The sequence below is a fragment of the Heterodontus francisci genome, chromosome X, assembly GCF_036365525.1.
Source record: "Heterodontus francisci isolate sHetFra1 chromosome X, sHetFra1.hap1, whole genome shotgun sequence".
Taxonomy (NCBI): Eukaryota; Metazoa; Chordata; class Chondrichthyes; order Heterodontiformes; family Heterodontidae; genus Heterodontus; species Heterodontus francisci.
In genome coordinates, this window is record NC_090421.1 from 10,960,202 (window position 1) to 10,979,014 (window position 18,813).

The 18,813-nt window shown below is 46.4% G+C and overlaps 1 protein-coding gene across 6 annotated transcripts in view; it reads left to right on the forward strand.

Moving 5' to 3' along the window:
• Nucleotides 1-1,748: 1,748 nt before the first annotated feature.
• Nucleotides 1,749-18,813, forward strand: part of LOC137358585 (formin-like protein 3) — a 179,560-nt gene continuing 162,495 nt past the window's right edge. For 5 of the 6 annotated variants that reach the window (XR_010971245.1, XM_068024592.1, XM_068024593.1 and 2 more), the window contains exon 1: nucleotides 1,749-2,212. Coding sequence is in view for 4 of the 6 variants with exons in the window: in XM_068024592.1 (XP_067880693.1) it covers nucleotides 2,099-2,212 (114 nt within the window). In the remaining 2 variants the exon portion in view is untranslated. Of the gene's footprint in view, nucleotides 2,213-2,885; nucleotides 3,014-18,813 lie in introns of those variants that run through there. The other variant, XM_068024594.1, reaches the window with a different exon arrangement.

Genomic DNA, 18,813 nt, shown 5'->3' on the forward strand with positions numbered 1-18,813 from the left:
TGTTGCTGACAACCTTGAAGGGAATGGGAAATGGGCAGGGGGGAAAAACAGGTGAAAAGTCAGGGGAGGAAAGGAAAAGGAAATTAAGGAGAAAGCAAGGAGGGAACAGATTAAGAGCGGAGAAAATGAGATAGTATCACAGAATTGTTGCAGCACAGAAGGAGGCCTTTCAGCCCATCGTGTCTGCACCAGCTCTCTGAATGAGCAATTCACTTAGTGCCAGTCCCACGCCTTCTCCCTGTAACCCTGCACATTCTTCCTTTTCAGATAACAGTCTAATTCCCTTTTGAATGCCCTGATTGAACCTGCCTCCACCACATTCTCAGATAGTGCATTCCAGACCTTAACCAATCGCTGCGTTAAAAAGTTTTTTTCTCATGTCACTTTTGCTTCTCTTACCAAATACTTTAAATCTGTGCCCTTTCATTCTTGATCCTTTCATGAGTGGGAACAGTTTCTCTCTATCTACTCTGTCCTGATCCCTCATGATCTTGAATACCTCTATCAAATCACCTCTCAGCCTTCTCTTCAAAGAAAACAGTCCCAGCTTCTCCAATCTATCTTCAGAACTGAAATTCCTCATCCCTGGAACCATTCTCGTGAATCTTTTCTGTACTTTCTCCAATGTCTTCACATCCTTCCTTAAATGTGGTGCCCAGAATTGGACACAGTACTCCAGCTGAGGCCGAACTGGTGTCTTTTACAAGTTCAACATAACTTCCTTGCTCTTGTACTCTATGCCCCTATTAATAAAGCCGTAATACTGTATTTTTTTAATTTGATCATGGGATGTGGGTGTCTCTGGCCAGGCCAGCATTTATTGCCCATCCCTAATTGCCCTTGAGAAGGTGGTGGTGAGCTGCCTTCTTGAACCGCTGCAGTCCACGTGGGGTAGGTACACCACAGTGCTGTTAGGAAGGGAGTTCCAGGATTTTGACCCAGCGACAGTGAAGGAACGGCGATATAGTTCCAAGTCAGGATGATGTGTAGCTTGGAGGGGAACTTGCAGGTGGTGGTGTTCCCATGGATCTGCTGCCCTTGTCCATCTGGGTGGTAGAGGTCACAGGTTTGGAAGGTGCTGTTTAAGGAGCCTTGGTGCATTGCTGCAGTGCATCTTGTAGATGGTACACACTTCTGCCAGTGTGCATCGGTAGTGGAGGGAGTGAATGTTTGTGGATGGGGTGCCAATCAAGCAGGCTGCTTTGTCCAGGATGGTGTCTAGCTTCTTGAGTGTTGTTGGAGCTGCACCCATCCAGGCAAGTGGACAATATTCCATCACACTCCTGACTTGTGCTTTGTAGATGGTGGGCAGGCTTTATTAATCACTCTCTTAACCTGCCCTGTCACCTTCAACGACTTCTGCACATATACACCCAGGTCCTTCTGTTCCTGCACCCCCTTTCGAGTTGTACCCTTGATTTTATATTGTCTCAATAAATACTGTGGCTACAAGAGCAGGTCAGAGGCTGGGAATTCTGCGGCCAGTAAGCCACCTCCTAACTCCCCAAAATATGAAAGAAAAAAAATCAAGTTGTTTAGGGAAATCCTACAATCCTCTATGCCTCCAGATGCCAATATGGGAGAAGTAAATCTTCTCCAATTAGTGGAACTGCAATCCCCATCGACTCAGTGGGCCCGCCCTCTCTTTGTCACTGGAGTGATCGACAGACAGCGGGGCCAATGGGAGGAGGGATCCCTTCCAAAGTTCGTGAATGGGGGCGCGCTGAAGCTGACTCGCTACTTTCAGCACAGAGAGGCTGCGTGAAACTGACACTGGACAATGAATGGAGCCAGGGAGTTTCTGAGCAGGGCATGCAGACAGAAAGTAGTTGAAATGATTCCTGTAGGATAATTTCCATCTGCTGGAAAAGTATTTCCTCTGAAGACAGAGGGGGGGAGGGTTCAAAAAAAACTTTAAACTTGGGAAAAGTACTTTTGGACAAGTTTTTGTTTTGAAGTAGTTTCTGAAAAGTTTTGGGAAGAGTACCAGACCGCCGCTGCGGGAGGTCAATTCTTGGGAACTACCCCCCCCCCCTCCCAAAAAGGGGAAAATCACGAAAGGGGAATTTCAGTTTCTTCTTGTCTTGCCCCGGATGAAATGGGAAACACTGGAAGTTTGGATGGACAGACGAATTTGAGCGCTCAAATCATGCCGTTGAAATTACCAATGCCTGAACAATGCGAACTGGAGGAGAGGTTTGCCATCGTTTTGGTAAGTGAGGCGTTCTCATTTTTTGCTTTGAATGTAAACCAGGTCCCTGCAGGTCCTTCATCAGTTCTCTTTCAATACAAGTACTCCAGCTTCATTTTGTACGGTTGTTTTTTCGGTGACCCCCTTATTTCCTCAGCATCGTTGGAGAATGAAAAGTTTCTCTCCTCCTCCACATCCCCCCCAACCTCAGTAACGGTTACCATTTTCTAGCTAATTAAAGGGACAGGGTCCCTTTTACTAGACGAAACGTAGATGGGCTTTTGAAAACTAGTAGAAAGCAATGCAGAGAAACGACGCTGTCACCTTGAAGTATTTCAGTGTGTGTGTGTGTGTGTGTGATCAGAGTGAACTCGGGCAACTGGTGTGAGAGAGAGAGAGACTTGTCTCTTAGCTTGCTCTTGGAATCTGAATTCCACGTTCAAACGGCTGACAGTTCACTCGCAGTCACAGAAAGCAGATGTTTGAGAGGAAAACAGAAATTTGAGCACTATCCGCTATCTGTCTGACTTGTTTCCCAGTCTGTTCACTCCCTCCTCGCCCGCCCCCATCCATTTGAGAACATTGGCACAGCTTAATATTAGGCTTGGCGGGGGGAGCTTTGTGCTGCTCGGGCTGTATCGAAAGCAGACCTGGGGTTCAGAAGGCAGTTTAATTTTCTTTTTAATAGGGTGCTCCTGAGGGTAGACGAAAAGAGCTGTGTTGAGTTCGTGGGCCACGCTTTCAAGTTGAAGAAGCCCCAAGCTCGGAGAAAGTCTTGGCGCAAAAGCTGCTACCTTGCGGAATAAATGGGCCCCTGGTGTAGTAAGTGCTGAGTCCACAGAGGCTTTTCAAAAAGAAATCCGGATGTATTCCTGCAGTGCAGCGATATCTCAATTCTGTAACCAAATAGTGATGGGAGGGTTTGTGCTGGGGCAGTATTGAGTACAATAACAGATGGCAGATGAGTGGTTATCAGTCTACGAGGCAGGACGGTGCTAATCTGTTCGCATTCTTTAAGATTCGGGTTCTTTGTGGTGGTGGGCTGTTCAGGAATCTTGTGGCTTTGTGTCTGTAATGTGTGGCTGTTCTGTGGGGTCATGAAGGCAAGGGAGGGTGAACTGCACGTCGCACCATTATTACCCATTACACCATTATTATCTGGGTAGCACGAAGATTCACACTCTTAATTTTGTTTGTGCTTTTCGCTCGATTCATTGTTTGCTGCCACCCATAACCAAACTCGTGCCCAGGACATTCACCCATCGCCCCCTGTGCTACATTGGCTCCTGGTCTATCAACCCCTCATTCAGTATTTTTAAACCTCGTGTTCAAATCCTCCCCCCCCCCCCCCCCCCCCCAATGACCTTGCCCCCTTCCTGCCTCTGTAACAACCCTTCAACCCTCCAAGATATCTGCGCTCCCCCAATTCCAACCTCCTAGTCCATCCCTGACATCATTTGCTCCACCTTTGGTGGCCGTGCCTTCAGCTGCCGAGGTCCCGAGCTCGGGAATTCCCTCCCCAACCCCCTCTCTGTGCCCTCTTTTTAAGCTGTGCCTTAAAACCTACCTCCTTGGCACTTGTCCGAATATCTCCTCCTTTGGCTTGGTGTCAGTTTTTGTCTGATTACCATCCTGTGAAGTGACCTGGGCCGTTTTACTATCTAAAGGTGCTATATAAATGCACGTTAGGTTTTTCTCCCCAGAGGACGCTGGACCTTACTGCGATAGAGGTCCGTGGGGACGGCAGCCGTCCAGTATCTCACCAAAATGGCCATTCTTCACGTGTGAACCTGAACAGCGAGTGCCGAGGGGCAACCGACTGTGGGGGGCATCACAGCGCAACCAAGTCCTGCCTTCACTCGATGTCCACACACAGGCACTTTCCAGCGTGGGGTCACTATGCAGCGATTAGGTGTGGAAACCTTGACTGGTTTCTGCTGTTTCCCCACCTAATGTGCCCAGGCACATTGAGGAAAGTTGTCGCAATGCTGCTATGATGAGTTAACGCAACACAAAAATTGGGATTGGCACTTCGGATCACCCTGGCACCACACCAGCTGGTGCATTTACCCACTTATCCACCGGGGGAGCCGCGGGCATCTGTTTCAAGGCTTGAACACAAAGAAGTACAAGTCATCTATTGGAGACCTGCGTTACTGTTAAACCAGGAGTTTCAAAAGGGACGTTATCATTCATGAGAGACACTGAGCTGAATTCAGCACAAGGGAGGGAGTCTAACTCTACAGTGTGGAGTTGTGAAAAATTGATAATTGTGAAACCCGTGTTATTGTTTCGGAGCCATTTAATACTCTCTGTACTTTGACCAGGTCTGATTTCTTGTATTGAGCAGTAGCCAAGAATGGAATCCAATTCTGAGTACGGTCCAGCTGCTTTATTGTATACTTTCAATGATTCTGCTTTTACTTGGTGGATGTTATTAATGCTATCGTGCTGGATCAGCGCCCGTGCATTTCTTTTGTCTCAAACAACAACTGCTACTTGCATTTATATAGCGCCGTTTAATGTGGTAAAACGTCCCAAGGCGCTTCACAGAAATAACATCAAACAAAATTTGACACCGAGCCACGTAAGGAGATATTAGGACAGTTATAAGCTTGTCTTAAAGGAGCAGAGATGTGTTGGAGAGGTTTGGGAATTCCAGAGTTTAGGCAATGGTGGGGTGATCAGGAATTGCATCCCTGGTTTTCTTTTCCTTCCTAACTCAGGCACTCAACTTGTAGGGCCGCTGGTTCCACTAAAGTTGCAATCAGCTATCTAGAGGGAGGAGGGGGGGGGGGGGGGGAGCGGCGGAGGAAGGGGGTCGCTGGCCAGTCCATCTACCAACTAAGTGTTAGCTGTGGCTCAGCGGGTAGCACTCTCGCTGCTGAGTTGGAAGGTTGTGGCTTCAAGTCCCACTCTAGAGATCTCTGCACAAAATCCAGGCGGACAGTCCAGTGCAGTACTGAGGGAGAGCTGCACTGTCACACATACCATCCTTCAGATGAGATATTAAACTAAGGCCCTTTCTGTCCTCTCAGGTAGGCATGAAAGATCCCATGGCGCTATATTTTTAAGAAGAGCAGGTGAGTTCTCCCTAATGGCCTGGCCAGTATTTATCCTGCAACTGCCATCACTAAAAGCAGATGGTTTGCTCATTGTCACATTGCTGTCTGTGGGATCTTGCTGTGCGCAAATTGGCTACTGTGTTTCCTACATTACAGCAGTGACTGCACTTCAAAAGTACTTCCTTGGCTGGAAAGTGCTTTGGGACATTGTGAAAGGTGCTATATAAATGCAAGTTCATTCGTTCTTGAAGCCACTTGGGAACGCTAGCCAAGTTTCAATGAAAGGATCTCTATATGGCAGAGGAAACTATATGATTGATGTGGTGTAGGATAATTCTTCTCCATAAGACTACCTGTCAGAGACTTGCAACACGTGTGGTATATTGAAGGGGTGTGCAACAGAGTATGTGATTTTATAGGGAGAGGACAATATATCGAATATCTAAAAGTGTTCAAGAGCGGCTACTCGTGAACATATGAACATACGAATTTGGAGCAGGAGTAGGCCACTCAGCCCTTCGAGCCTGCTCTGCCATTCAATAAGTTCATTGCTGAACTGATTACTCCACATTTCCACCCCCTTGCTTATCAAGAATCTATCTACCTCTGCCTTAAAAATATTCAAAGACTCTGCTTCCACTGCTTTTTGAGGAAGAGAATTCCTAAGACTCACAACCCTCTAAGAGAAAACATTTCTCCTCATCTCTGTCTTAAATGGGCGATCCCTTATTTTTAAACAATGACCCCTAGTTCAAGATTCTCCCACAAGGGGAAACATCCTTTCCACATCCACCCTGTCAAGACACCTCAGGATCTCATATGTTTCAATCAAGCCGCCTCTTACTCTTCTAAATTCCAGTGGATACGAGCCTAGCCTGTCTAATCTTTCCTCATAAGGCAGCCTGCCCATTCCAGGTATTAGTCTAGTCAACCTTCTCTGTACTGTCTCCAACGCATTTACATTAAAGGTCTGCAAAGGAAACCCGACCGAGCCCGAATGCCTGACCCGGCGTGACCTGAACCTGACACATGTTGTTGGGTCCTGTCGGGGTCGGGTAGCAAGTCTTTACGTCAGTACATGTGTCAGGTTTGGGTCGGGTCGTGCTTCCGGATCCGGCATTCGGGCTCGGTTGGGTTTCCTTCGCAGACCTTTAATTTACATCCTTCCTTAAATAAGGAGACCAGTACTGTACACAGTACTCCAGATGTGGTCTCACCAATGCCCTGTATAGCTGAAGCATAACCTCCCTACTTTTGTATTCAATTCCCCTCAAGATAAACGATAACATTCTTTCCTAATTACGTGCTGTACCTGCAAACTAACCTTTTGTGATTCATGCACTAGGACACCCAGATTCCTCGGCATCTCCGAGCTCTGCAATCTCTCACCATTTAGATAATATGCTTTTTTATTCTTCCTGCTAAAGTGGACAATTTCCCACATTATATTCCATTTGTCAGGTCTTTGCCCACTCACGTAACCTATCTATATCCCTTTGTAGTCCCCTTATGTTCTCTTCACAACTTACTTTCCTACCTATCTTTGTGTTATTAGTAAATTGAGCAACCATACCTTTGGTCCCTTCATCTAAGTCATTTATATAAATTGTAAAAAGTTGAGGCCCCAGCATTGATCCCTGTGGCACACCACTCATTGCATCTTGACAACCAGAAAATTACCTCCTCTCTGCTTCCTGTTAGCTAGCCAATCTTCTATCCATGCCAATATGTTACCCCCTACAGCATGAGCTTTTATTTTCTGCAATAACCTTTGATGTGGCACCTTATCAAATGCCTTCTGGAAATCTAAGTACAATACATCCACCTGTTCCCCTTTATCCACAGCACATGTAACTCCCTCAAAGAACTCCAATAAATTGGTTAAACATGATTTCCCTTTCACAAAACCATGTTGACTCTGCCTGATTAGCTTGAATTTTTCTAAATGCCCTGCTATAACATCTTTAATAGCTTCTAACATTTTTCCCAAGACAGATGTTAAGCTAACTGGCCTGTAGTTTCCTGCTTTCTGTCTCCCTCCCTTTTTGAATGAAGGAGTTACATTCGCTATTTTCCAATCTAATGGCACCTTCCCCGAATCTAGGGAATTTTGGAAAATTAAAACTAATGCATCAACTATCTCACTAGCCACTTCTTTTAACACCCTAGGATGAAGTCCATCAGGACCCAGGGACTTGTCAGCCTGCAGCTCCAACAATTTGTTCTGCACCACTTCCCTGGTGATTGTAATTTTCTAGAGTTCGTCCCTCCCGTCCATTTCCTGACTTACAGCTAATACTGGGATGTTACTTGTATGCTAACAAAGGCATGGATGAGGGCTTCAGCAGCACGTGAGCTGAGATGGCCGATGTTACAGAGGTGGAAATAGGCGGTCTTAGTGATGGTACGAATATAAGGTTGGAAGTTAATCTTGGGGTCGAATGTGACACCAAGGTTGTGAACAGACTGGTTTAATCTCAGACTGTTGTCAGGGAGAGGGATGGAGTCGGTCGCTAGGGAATGGACATTGGAGCAGGGACCAAAAACAATGGGTAAGGATCACGGGGCCTAGATCCAGATCTAATTGATTAAATGGTGAAACAGGTGTGAGGGACTGAATGGCCGACTCCTGCTCCTTAATTATTCTTCCTGGGGCAGTAATACAGACTTGTTGGCTGTGTAAAAGTGTGTTTTTTTTGTGAGATCATGTGGTCAGGCCCCAGAGCAGCCAGTGAAGCAATACAGATGTTGGGAAACTATGTTTTGTTCTCCCCATCTACTGAATTAACCCTTTTTGGGTCTTCCATCTCTAGTGCAAACAGATCCTTCCACCCAATGCATCTGCAAATAATCTGAATTAACAATGCAATGTATTAATAGTCTATGAATGACGGAATTTTACAATGCAGAAACAGGTGATTCGGCCCCATTCATCTATTGGTATTTCTGCTCCCATCTCCCTTCATCTCCACTGATGAAGATATCTTTCTATTCCTTTCTCCCTCATGTACTTGCCCAAGTCACTGCTATGCATGGTGCATTGAGTTGAAGTTTTCGTGTCAAGTGCCAAAAGGGAGTTGATCTCAATATTCACTAAGCGTGTTTCTACAATAGTGTTTCAAAGCGCTGAGAGGATGGGACAGGGGAGGTAGAAGCAGACTGTTCCCAGTAGTTGAGCGATTCAAAATAAAGTGCAATAGATACAAGGTTAAACAGAAGAGATTTACAACAGAGGGTAGGAGTTGTGAGGCTGTGGAGTTCACTTCCAGGGTTTGTGGTTGAGGCAGAAGAAATGTCAACATTGAAGATTAGATTTAGTAAGTGGATGAAGGGATGTGGGAATTGGATAAATGTGATTAGGACTATTTGCTCACGTAGAGGCTAAACACCAATTCTGGACTGGTTGGGCCATATGGCCTGTTTCCGTTTGTAGTGTGTGTGTACACATGTACACGTGTGTTGTCCACTCTGTCCATCAACTGCAGGCTCTTGTATCCATTTCTGTTTTGACACTGCATACACCGCATGCAAGCTCCCTCTCAGAATGTGGTGTTACCCGTTACCTGTAATAAGCCTGCTTCTGACGGACTTAATCCCCTATTGGGATTGGGTTACCATTTGGTGCAAGTAATTGCACACTCCACAAACGGAGTGAGGGCAAAGTCCGCAGTCACTGCATTGTGGCTGCGCTTGAAATGAGTACCGACTGTTTGGAACAGCAAGGTTTAGTCTCTGGTCGGTGCTGAATTAATTGATCTCGGCAAGGGTGCTTGTACAGCTGGTATGATTGGCCTCAGCATTACAGGTTTGCAGAGGAGAAAATGTCAAGCCACTTTCTGACTTCAGTGACCCTGGTGGCCATTGAGTGAGGAAAATTGGGCTTGGTTGTGTTCCACCCTACCCCGCTCTCCATTCAAATGTCCTGTTGACACTTCCAGCCCAGGGTGTCAGCCGTGGCTCAGTTGGTAGCGTGCTTGCCTCTAAGTAAGAAGGTTGTGGGTTCAACTCCCGCAGCAGAGACTTTTGAGCACAAAATCTAGGCTGAAACTCCCAGTGCGAATTGGCGGCCTGGGTTATACTTTGCCTGACCTTTCTCTCCCAATGAAATCAGCTCGTTGAAGTCCGTCCCAATTATTTAGAGCAAGGCTGCACTGTCAGAGTCGTCATCGTTTGGATGAGGCATTAAACTGAGGCCCTGACTGTCCTCTCAGGTGGGCATCTAAGATCCCGCCGCACTATTTCAAAGAAGAGCAGGGGATGTTCTTCCCATGGGTCCTGGGGCCAATATTTATTCCTTGACCAACATCGCTGAAAACATCGCTGGTCATTATCTCATTGCTATTTGTGGGAGCTTGCTGTGCACAAATTGTCTGCCACATTTCCTACATTACAACAGTGACGCCACTTCAAATGTACTTCACAGGCCCTGACATCCTGGGGTTGTGAAAGGCACTATAGCAATGCAAGTTCTTTTTAGGCACACCCAGGTCGAATAGCCACTTGGTAAGTCACTGGAAAGCTGGTGGTGATTGTGAGGGGAGATTTTCCACCTGGGCACTTCTGGCCTCATCCTGGAGGGCAAAACAAGGGGTTGCTCCTCGTCTCCCAGCACAAGTCAGTGGATTCAGGAAAGGAAGGGGCTGGGGGCGGGGAGGAAGGGAGGGCGGAATTCCACACCTATCTGCAAGCATGCTGTGGAAAAGTCACTCAGTGACAGCGTTTCACCCAGTGCCTGATAGCGGAGGTCAAAACATCAACAGCTGAACTATTTTGCGGACTGTATGAAATGCTTTTAAATCTCTTCAGCCTAGCCCCTGAAAGAGCTAAATGAAACCCACCCTTTGCTGTAGTTTGTGTTGCCGTGTGAAGACAATAGCTTATCATTTAAGTTGCAGACTTTTTATCAGTGACTTCCCGTCATCATGCACTGAACCAGTATGAAACAGTTCATGCGGCTTCACGTTCTGCCTCACCAGCTTAATAGCTTAACCACATTGCTAGACTGTAACAGACGGCTGTGGGTGCTCTCCTGCTGTTGGATGGTGGGTCCTTTTAGAAAGTGGGCGTGCTGTGTTGTTTTTGATGCTTGAAGCTCTCTTGGTTCTGTAGCAGGACAAATTAAGCCCCCAATGAAATTGTGGAATCTTTTGCATTTAATAATCATTTGATTCTGATGATTTCCAAAGGAGAGTTAATCTCATCCTGTTTGAAAGGTCTTGAAGATTATGAAAGGATTTGATGGGGTCGATGTAGAGAAGATGTTTCCGCTTCTTTGGAGGGGGTGTTGGGGGGAGACCAAAATTAGGCCATGAATATAGTTAGTCGCTTAGAATGTGGAACTTGCAACCACAAGGAGTGGTTGAGGCGAATAGCATGGATGCATTTAAGGTGAAGCTAGTTTAGAACATGAGGGAGAAAGATATAGAATATTATGCTGATAGGGGAGATGAAATAGGATGGGAGGAGGCTTGTGTGGAGCATAAACACTGGCATGGATCAGTTGGGCCAAATGGCCTGTTGCTGTGCTGTATCTAATTCTGTGAAAGTATTTGTACCTCTCCAGCCGTAAAACCTGCAGATCTTTGTGCTCCTCCAAGTGCGACCTCCTGCGTACCCCCGATTATTATCCTTCCACCACTGGTGCCCATGCTTTCAGCAGCCGAGGCCCTAAGCTCTGGAATTCCCTCCCTGAACCTCTCAGCCTCTACACCTCTCTCCTCATTTTAAGATGCTCCTTAAAACCTACTTCTTTGACCAAGCTTTTGGTCACTTATCCTAATATCTCTTTCTGTGCCAAATTTTGTCTAATAACATGCCTGTGAAATGCCGTGGGATGTTTCTCCTGTAATTAAGCCACGCTGGCTGCATCTGTAGTATTTTAAAGCTGGAGCAGGAGGAGGCCATTCAGCCCCTCGAGCCTGTTCCAGCATTCAATTCGGTCTTGGCTGATTGGACCTTAACTCTACTTAGCCGCCTTTGCTGCAAATCCCTTGATACCCTTCCCCAACATAAATCCATCAATCTCTGTCTTGAAAGTTCCAATTGACCTCCAACATCCGCAACTTTTTGGGGAAGAGAATCCTGACCTCCGCAGTGCTTTTGTGTGGAAGACATGCTTCCTGATATCACTCCGAAATGACCCGGCTCTAATTTTAAGAATATGTCCCCGCCGCCTTGATTCCTCCACCAGAGGCAATAGTTTCTCTCTCTCTACCCGATTGGGTTCTTTTAACATTTCAAGCACCTTAATCAGATCGCCCCACAATTTTCTAAACTCAGTGGAATACAGCCAAGTTTATGTAACCTTGAATGAAGCTTACAATGAACACGGCGCATTGTAAAAAGCCTCCTGGCATCCAAATGCCAGCACGCTCCTGCAATAACCGCAGAATGTAATTTAACCATTTCCCGACCTATCCTTGGCCACATGTTGAGAAGCTGCTTCCAGCCCTGCTGACAGTTTCACTCACAGTGATGGATTTTGCTAGCTCGATACATGTTTGAGACGGTGGAGCAATCTCGATACTTTGACATTGACATTGAAAAAGGACAAAAAAGCAATCTTAGTAATTCGGCCCCTTGTTTCCCCCCCCTCCACCCCAATCATTCTCTGAAGATACTTTGGAAAAGAAAGATGTAAGTGTATGTTTGATGTGTTTTGTAAGAAAATGACATGGTGGTTTTGGTGAATAACTGGGGAATTTCCACACGTGCATTTTTGAAAAAAAACAGGGATTGTCCCCATTGTAAGATATTGCCCACCTCCCCTTTAAACAATAGTTTGGGTTGGAAGAGACGAGGTTGCTTGAGAATCCAGCCCTGATATTCCCTACTCCCCAGAGGGATGCATGTATAATTGTTAGTTTTTTTTCCCGCATAATACCTAACACTGTAAGAACATTTAGGGCTTAGTGCATTGTGACGCAGGAGTCTATGTTAAGTAAATGGGACTTAATGGTGGGGTTGCTTTCTGTCATATTGGACTGTGCAGCCTTCGAGATGTTCTGCACACACGTGCCCCTTGATCTGGTAAACACCTCCCCCACTGCCCGCCCCTACTATTTTCTCCCCCTTCTTTTGTCACTCATACTTGTGAGGGAGGGTGATTACAATAGTGTAGGCTCCATCCACCCTGCATTGCTCTGCCCAAATAAGCATTCTTCACATGTGAGCCTGGACTGTAAGTGTTGGCGGGCTATTCGGCCATACAATGCATCACGTCTGAGACTTATCCTGTCCTCACCTCATGCCCACTTTGCAGCACACGTCACTGGATGGGTCATCAGGACCCCTCGGTGGTTTCCCCCCTCTCCCATTGAGCACAGACATGCACACACATCTCTGAAGCTGATGGTCCCACCTAATGGCTGAGATCGGTTGACTCAGCACAGAATGTAGCATTCACTGTGGTAATGGAGAGGGATAGGTATGTGCAACAGGGCAAGGTTTACAATTGGGGGAAGGGTAGATATGATGCTGTCAGGCAGGAACTGAGGACCATAAGTTGGGAGCATATGCTGGCAGGGAAGGGCACGGTCGAAATGTGGAACTTTTTCAAGGAGCAGATAGTAGGGGCCATTGATAAGCATGTCCCTGTCAGACAGGGAAGGGATGGTCATGTGAGGGAACCGTGGTTGACAAGAGAGGTTGAGAGTCTTGTTAGGAAGAAGAAGGATGCGTATATAAAGTTGAGGAAAAAGGGCACAGGCATAGCTCTGGAGGGATACAAGATGGCCAGGAAGGATCTGAAGAAAGGGATTAGGAGAGCTAAGAGAGGGCATGAAAAATGCTTGGCGGGTAGGATAAAAGAAAACCCCAAGGCCTTTTACGCGTATGTCAGAAATATGAGGATGACTAGGGGGACCATAGGTCCGGTCAAGGACAATAGCGGGAGACTGTGTGTTGAGCCGGAAGAGATAAGTGAGGTTTTGAATGAGTACTTCTCTTCGGTATTTACGAATGAGAAGGGGTGTATTACTGAAGAGGACGGTGTGAAACAGACTGGTAAGCTCGAGGAAGTGCTCGTTAGGAGGGAAGATGTGTTGGGGTTTTTGAATAACTTGAAGATAGACAAGTCTCCCGGGCCTGACGGGGTATATCCAAGGATGTTATGGGAAGCAAGGGATGAAATTGCAGAGCCGCTGGCAATGATCTTTTCATCTTCTCTGCTGACGGGGGTGGTACCAGGTGATTGGAGGGTGGCAAATGTTGTGCCCCTGTTCAAGAAAGGGAATAGGAACAACCCTGGGAATTACAGGCCAGTTAGTCTTACTTCGGTGGTAGGCAAGTTGATGGAAAAGGTGCTGAGGGATAGGATTTCTGAGCATCTGGAAAGACACTGCTTGATTCGGGACAGTCAGCACGGTTTTGTGAGGGGTAGGTCTTGCCTCACAAGCCTGATTGAATTCTTTGAGCAGGTGACCAAGCAAGTGGATGAGGGTAAACCAGTGGATGTGGTGTACATGGATTTTAGTAAGGCATTTGATAAGGTCCCCCATGGTAGACTTATGGAGAAAGTCAGGAGGCATGGGATAGTGGGGAATGTGGCCAGTTGGATTAAGAATTGGCTAACTGATAGAAGGCAGAGAGTGGTCTTAGATGGTAAATACTCAGCCTGGAGCCCAGTTACCAGTGGCGTGCCGCAGGGATCAGTTCTGGGTCCTCTCCTGTTTGTGATTTTTATTAACGACTTGGATGAGGAAGTCGAAGGGTGGGTCAGTAAATTTGCAGATGATACAAAGGTTGGTGGAGTTGTGGATACCGAGGAGGGCTATTGTCGTCTGCAAAGGGACTTGGATAGGTTGCAGTGCTGGGCTGAAAAGTGGCAGATGGAGTTTAACCCTGAAAAGTGTGAGGTCGTCCATTTTGGAAGGACAAACATGAATGCAAAATACTGGGTTAACGGTAGGGTTCTTGGGCATGTGGAGGAGCAGAGAGACCTTGGGGTCTATGTGCATAGATCATTGAAAGTTGCAACTCAAGTGGATAGGGCTGTGAAGAAGGCATATGGGGTGTTAGCGTTCATTAGCAGAGGGATTGAATTTAAGAGCCGTGAGGTGATGATGCAGCTGTACAGGACCTTGGTAAGGCCTCATTTGGAGTACTGTGTGCAGTTCTGGTCGCCTCATTTTAGGAAGGATGTGGAAGCCTTGGAGAGGGTGCAGAGGAGATTTACCAGGATGTTGCCTGGAATGGAGAATAAGTCTTACGAGGAAAGGCTGAACATTCTAGGCCTCTTCTCATTAGAAAGGAGAAGGATGAGGGGTGACATGATAGAGGTTTATAAGATGATCAGGGGAATAGATAGGGTAGACAGTCAGAAACTTTTTCCCCGGGTGGAGCAAAGCGTTACAAGGGGTCATAAATTTAAGGTGAAGGGTGGGAGATATAAGGGGGATGTCAGGGGAAGGTTCTTTACCCAGAGAGTGGTCGAGGCATGGAATGCCTTGCCCGGGGAAGTTGTTGAGTCAGAAACTTTAGGGACTTTCAAAAGGCTTTTGGATAGGTATATGGATAAAGGAGAATGATGGGGTATAGATTAAATTGTCCTTGACAGAGGACAAAGGATCGGCACAACATTGTGGGCCGAAGGGCCTGTTCTGTGCTGTATGTTCTATGTTCTATGTTCTATGTAGAATGGGTATGGAGCCTGGGACAATCCTGGTCTGCATAACCTGGTACTATACAGGCCATATTATCAAGCTATTGTAACTTGCAAAGTGAAGACACCAGGAACCCTGTCTGTCAGAGCTCATTTTGCAGAGCTGTTTGCATTGCCATCCTCAATCTGCTGCACATAGTGTGTGGCCTAGAGAAGCCATGTTGGAAAAAGATGAGTAGCTTGGATGCGTGTTAATCCACAGGCATGTGAGCTGACATCAAGTTAAGTTTTATATTTTACAAATGACATAACTGAGGCTGTTCCCCATCATTTTGGGGGGAGTTAAACATGCTTTCATTTTTGAATAGTATGTGTTAACCAGGATGATTCATAGTCTTGTTTTGTGTGGGAAAATTTGCTGGCAGATCACATTTAGAAGAAAGCTGATATGGATGAATTATTTCGTAACACCGTTGCGCAGTTTGAAATCCCGTTCCTTATCCTTTTTAATGCTGGGGGTGGCAGGGGATTGTGGGGGGGAGGCGATGGCAGGGAATATTCTTCATTTCAGCTGGCAGGCATCCAAGATTCTACGCAGTGAATTTGGTCTCGTTTTATCGTCTGATTTGTGAGGCCTTTCTGCAAAATGACCAAATCCACTGGCTAGAATCTTGGAAGCCTGTCAGTAGAAATTTACCAGATGCCTTATATGGTCGCAGCAGCATCGCTTTCTTCATTTATTAATGTTTCCTATCCTGTGCCTTACAACAACATGAACTTGCATTTATATTGTGCCTTTACCGGAGCAAAACATCCCAAGGCACGACGGCTTAACGCCCTTAGCCCTTGTATAGAAGGATTGTGGCCGAACTGGTCATCTGAGCAATCAGGAGCTCTCAGCCTGGCGATGAATGGTGGAGGAGCGAAACAGTATGGAGGTGGTGAGGAAAGGGAGCAGTTCGGTAACACCCAACACTCTGCTGTCCCTGAAGTAAAGCTAGCTCCACGTTTGCTTGTCTGAACCTCCCCACAGGCACTGAGCCTGATTGTGGAGCAGTCCCGTGGATGCTGCTCTGCTCTCTGGTACCCAGTCCAAAAGATCGATCTGTGTTGTATGCGCCAGTGCACTTAAAATCACAGTATAATGGGAGGCCATTTGGCCCATTGACTCTGTGCCGGCTCTTTGAAAGAGCTGTCCAACAAGTCCCACTGCCCCTTGCCCCCCCTCACCACTCTTTCACCATAGCCCTGCAAATTTTTCCTTTTCAAGTGCATATCCAATTCCTTTTTGAAGGTTATTATTGAATCTGCTTCCAGGCAGCACGTTCCAACTTAAGTGTTGGCAGTCGACGTGCAAAGGGGTTCAATCCTCTGCATTCACCATGTCCACCAGTGTGGACTTCAGGCCAAGTGTGGTGGCAGGGAGTGGTGGCTGTGTAATTGGATAACGATCAAGAATAAGGGCTATGACTGACATTTACTTGCCTCTCCCTAGCCCAGGGGTGCTCATTCCGACTGTCGTACCCCCACTGGCAACTTCAGCAAGAGCAGTGCAGAGACTGAGATTAACCCAGGACCTTCGTTGTCAGTTAGGCTCAGTTCTACACTGGACAGTGTCTGCACCAACTGAGTTGTCGTGAATGGAGGATATAATTTCAATTTCCATATGAATGCTAATGAACTTGGGTTAGCTTCCATGTTAAAGTAGTGCCGAATAATTTAATGTGACCACATTAAGCCAGTTGGAAGGATACCCCTAGATCCACATCTCCATTTACCCACCGGACACTGTTACAGAATGGGATAACTCTTTCCTGTTGCTGATGAGATTACGGCCTATTTTATGGGGGAAAATGAGGTTTAATCCCCAATGTCTCCCACGTGACTGGTAGTTGTCGACTTCCTTTACATCACATGTACTGTAATTGAGTCTCTCAAAATTGAGGTGTTTGGGGAAATGTTTGTTCTTGAAATATTATTTAACCCGCCTCAAGTAAACTGATTGCCTTTGGCTTCCAAATATAGGTCTATTTTTTGGTTGGCTTTTAACGCGCCTGAGCAGGATTACAATTGTGAGGCAATTGGTTTCCCGTACACCAAATGTTGCCATGGCAAAGCCAAACTTTACCTGAAAGGGTAGCACTGTAATTAACTGCTTCTTAAAGGAGCATCGTCAGAAGTTGTACACAATAATCACTCCTCAGTCCTGTCTATCTCTGAGAATAAATCTGCAGGCCCTTAATCTGCTTTTGCTTCCGATCACTGTGATCTTCTACATATTTAGCCTGCAACACTCGAATCCCATTCTGAGCTACTTAGTGTTCAGAGGGAAGGGCATATCTGGTGGAGCTCTGTTCTTTCTGTATCCTGCCCTCTTTGTCCAACATTACCCATTTATAATTGAAAAAGAATTCCTTGACTTCGAGGATCCAGTTGGTTTCCCTGGCCTGGACCCCTCCCCAGGTGGGGTTGACTTACACCCTTCCAGAGGCCACTACATCCCATTGAGTAGACAAGCCTCCAAACATAAACCAGGTCCCAATTAAGGCACAGATCTGGGAATTCCCAGTAGAGGGATTCTGTGCCACCACTCCCCCACTGCCCCCTGCACCCCCCCCCCACCCCCAACTTGCTTCACTGGCTTTGTAAGGGACAGATGCAGGCCACGTAAATCTGCCTGCCAAGTTTCTCAATGTACTGAGTTTTGGAACATTGGAACAAGTTTGTGTGCATTTCCACAGCTTAAATTGGAAGGAAAAAATAAATAAGTGTTTCAGTTGCTCCTGGACACACAATTTTTTTTTTTTGAGAAAAGGAACTGTGCAGCTTTCTGGGCTGTTTTTTGGACTGGCCACTTTAAGGTTCATTGTTTAGGCCTCCCAACACATGGAACAAATAGGCAGGATGCCAGGCAAGTCCTGCCCACTTGTATCTGAAAGTTGCGATTGGTGTCTGAGAAACTGGCATCGTCAGTCAACAGTTGAAAATCGCCCCCCTCTGATTCCAGTGTTTAAAATAACCCCCAAGCAACATGGAGCAGGGCCAGTGTTCCGAGTTCTGGGGAGAACCGCCCTGCTTTAAGACGTAAAATGCAGGCAATAGCTGCGTGGGTCGGAAATATTTCGAATATGCTTAAGTGGTTCCCCCTCCTTTCTTGCAGTCTTTCTCATTGCTCCTTACCGCCCCCTCAGTGACCTTTCCCCTGAGAGGGTGATCAAGTTTTCCCACTCAGTCATGATGTTTCTTTTTATATATTTTTAAAAAAAAAGTAGCATGATGCACACACACAGCCCTCACATTTCCCCTCTCTCTTCACTTTCCTTTTCACTTTCTCCTCTGCAGCACCCAAAAGAAACATGAATGGTTGAGCATCTTTGGTTCGCACATTGGGGTGGCAGTAGTTGTGGAATCTCTCGATCAATGTGAATGCTTCAGTTTGCTTAAAGGGAGCAGTTCCCAGGCGACACTGTTTATTAAGACTCTCAAAAGGAAAACAATTTCCTTTTTTGTTGACATTGTTCATTTAAAAAAAGAAAATGTCCCCACCCTTGGAATGAGATGGGGCAAAGACGCACTGGGCTACGGCTGTTTCACACGGGTTGTCTGTCATTCCTCGCTATCCGACAGAATAGATCTGTTTGTTGCACTAACAGACAGCTGACTGTCAGATCGTGTGCCTTGCGTCTGGGGGATTGTCTTCATTCTGACCGAGTTCCTTGTTCAAGCACCACTCTCCCCTCTTCGTACACAGAATCTTACAGCACAGAAGGAGATCATTCGGCCCGTCATGTCTATGCTGTCCAATTTAAACCCCTCATAATTTTGCATACCTCTGTTAGGGCTCCCCTTAACCTTCTCTGCTCTAAGGTAAACAATCTCAGCTTCTTCAATCTGTCCACATAACTGAACTCCCTCATCCCTGGTATCATCCTGGTAAATCTCCTGTGTACCCTTTC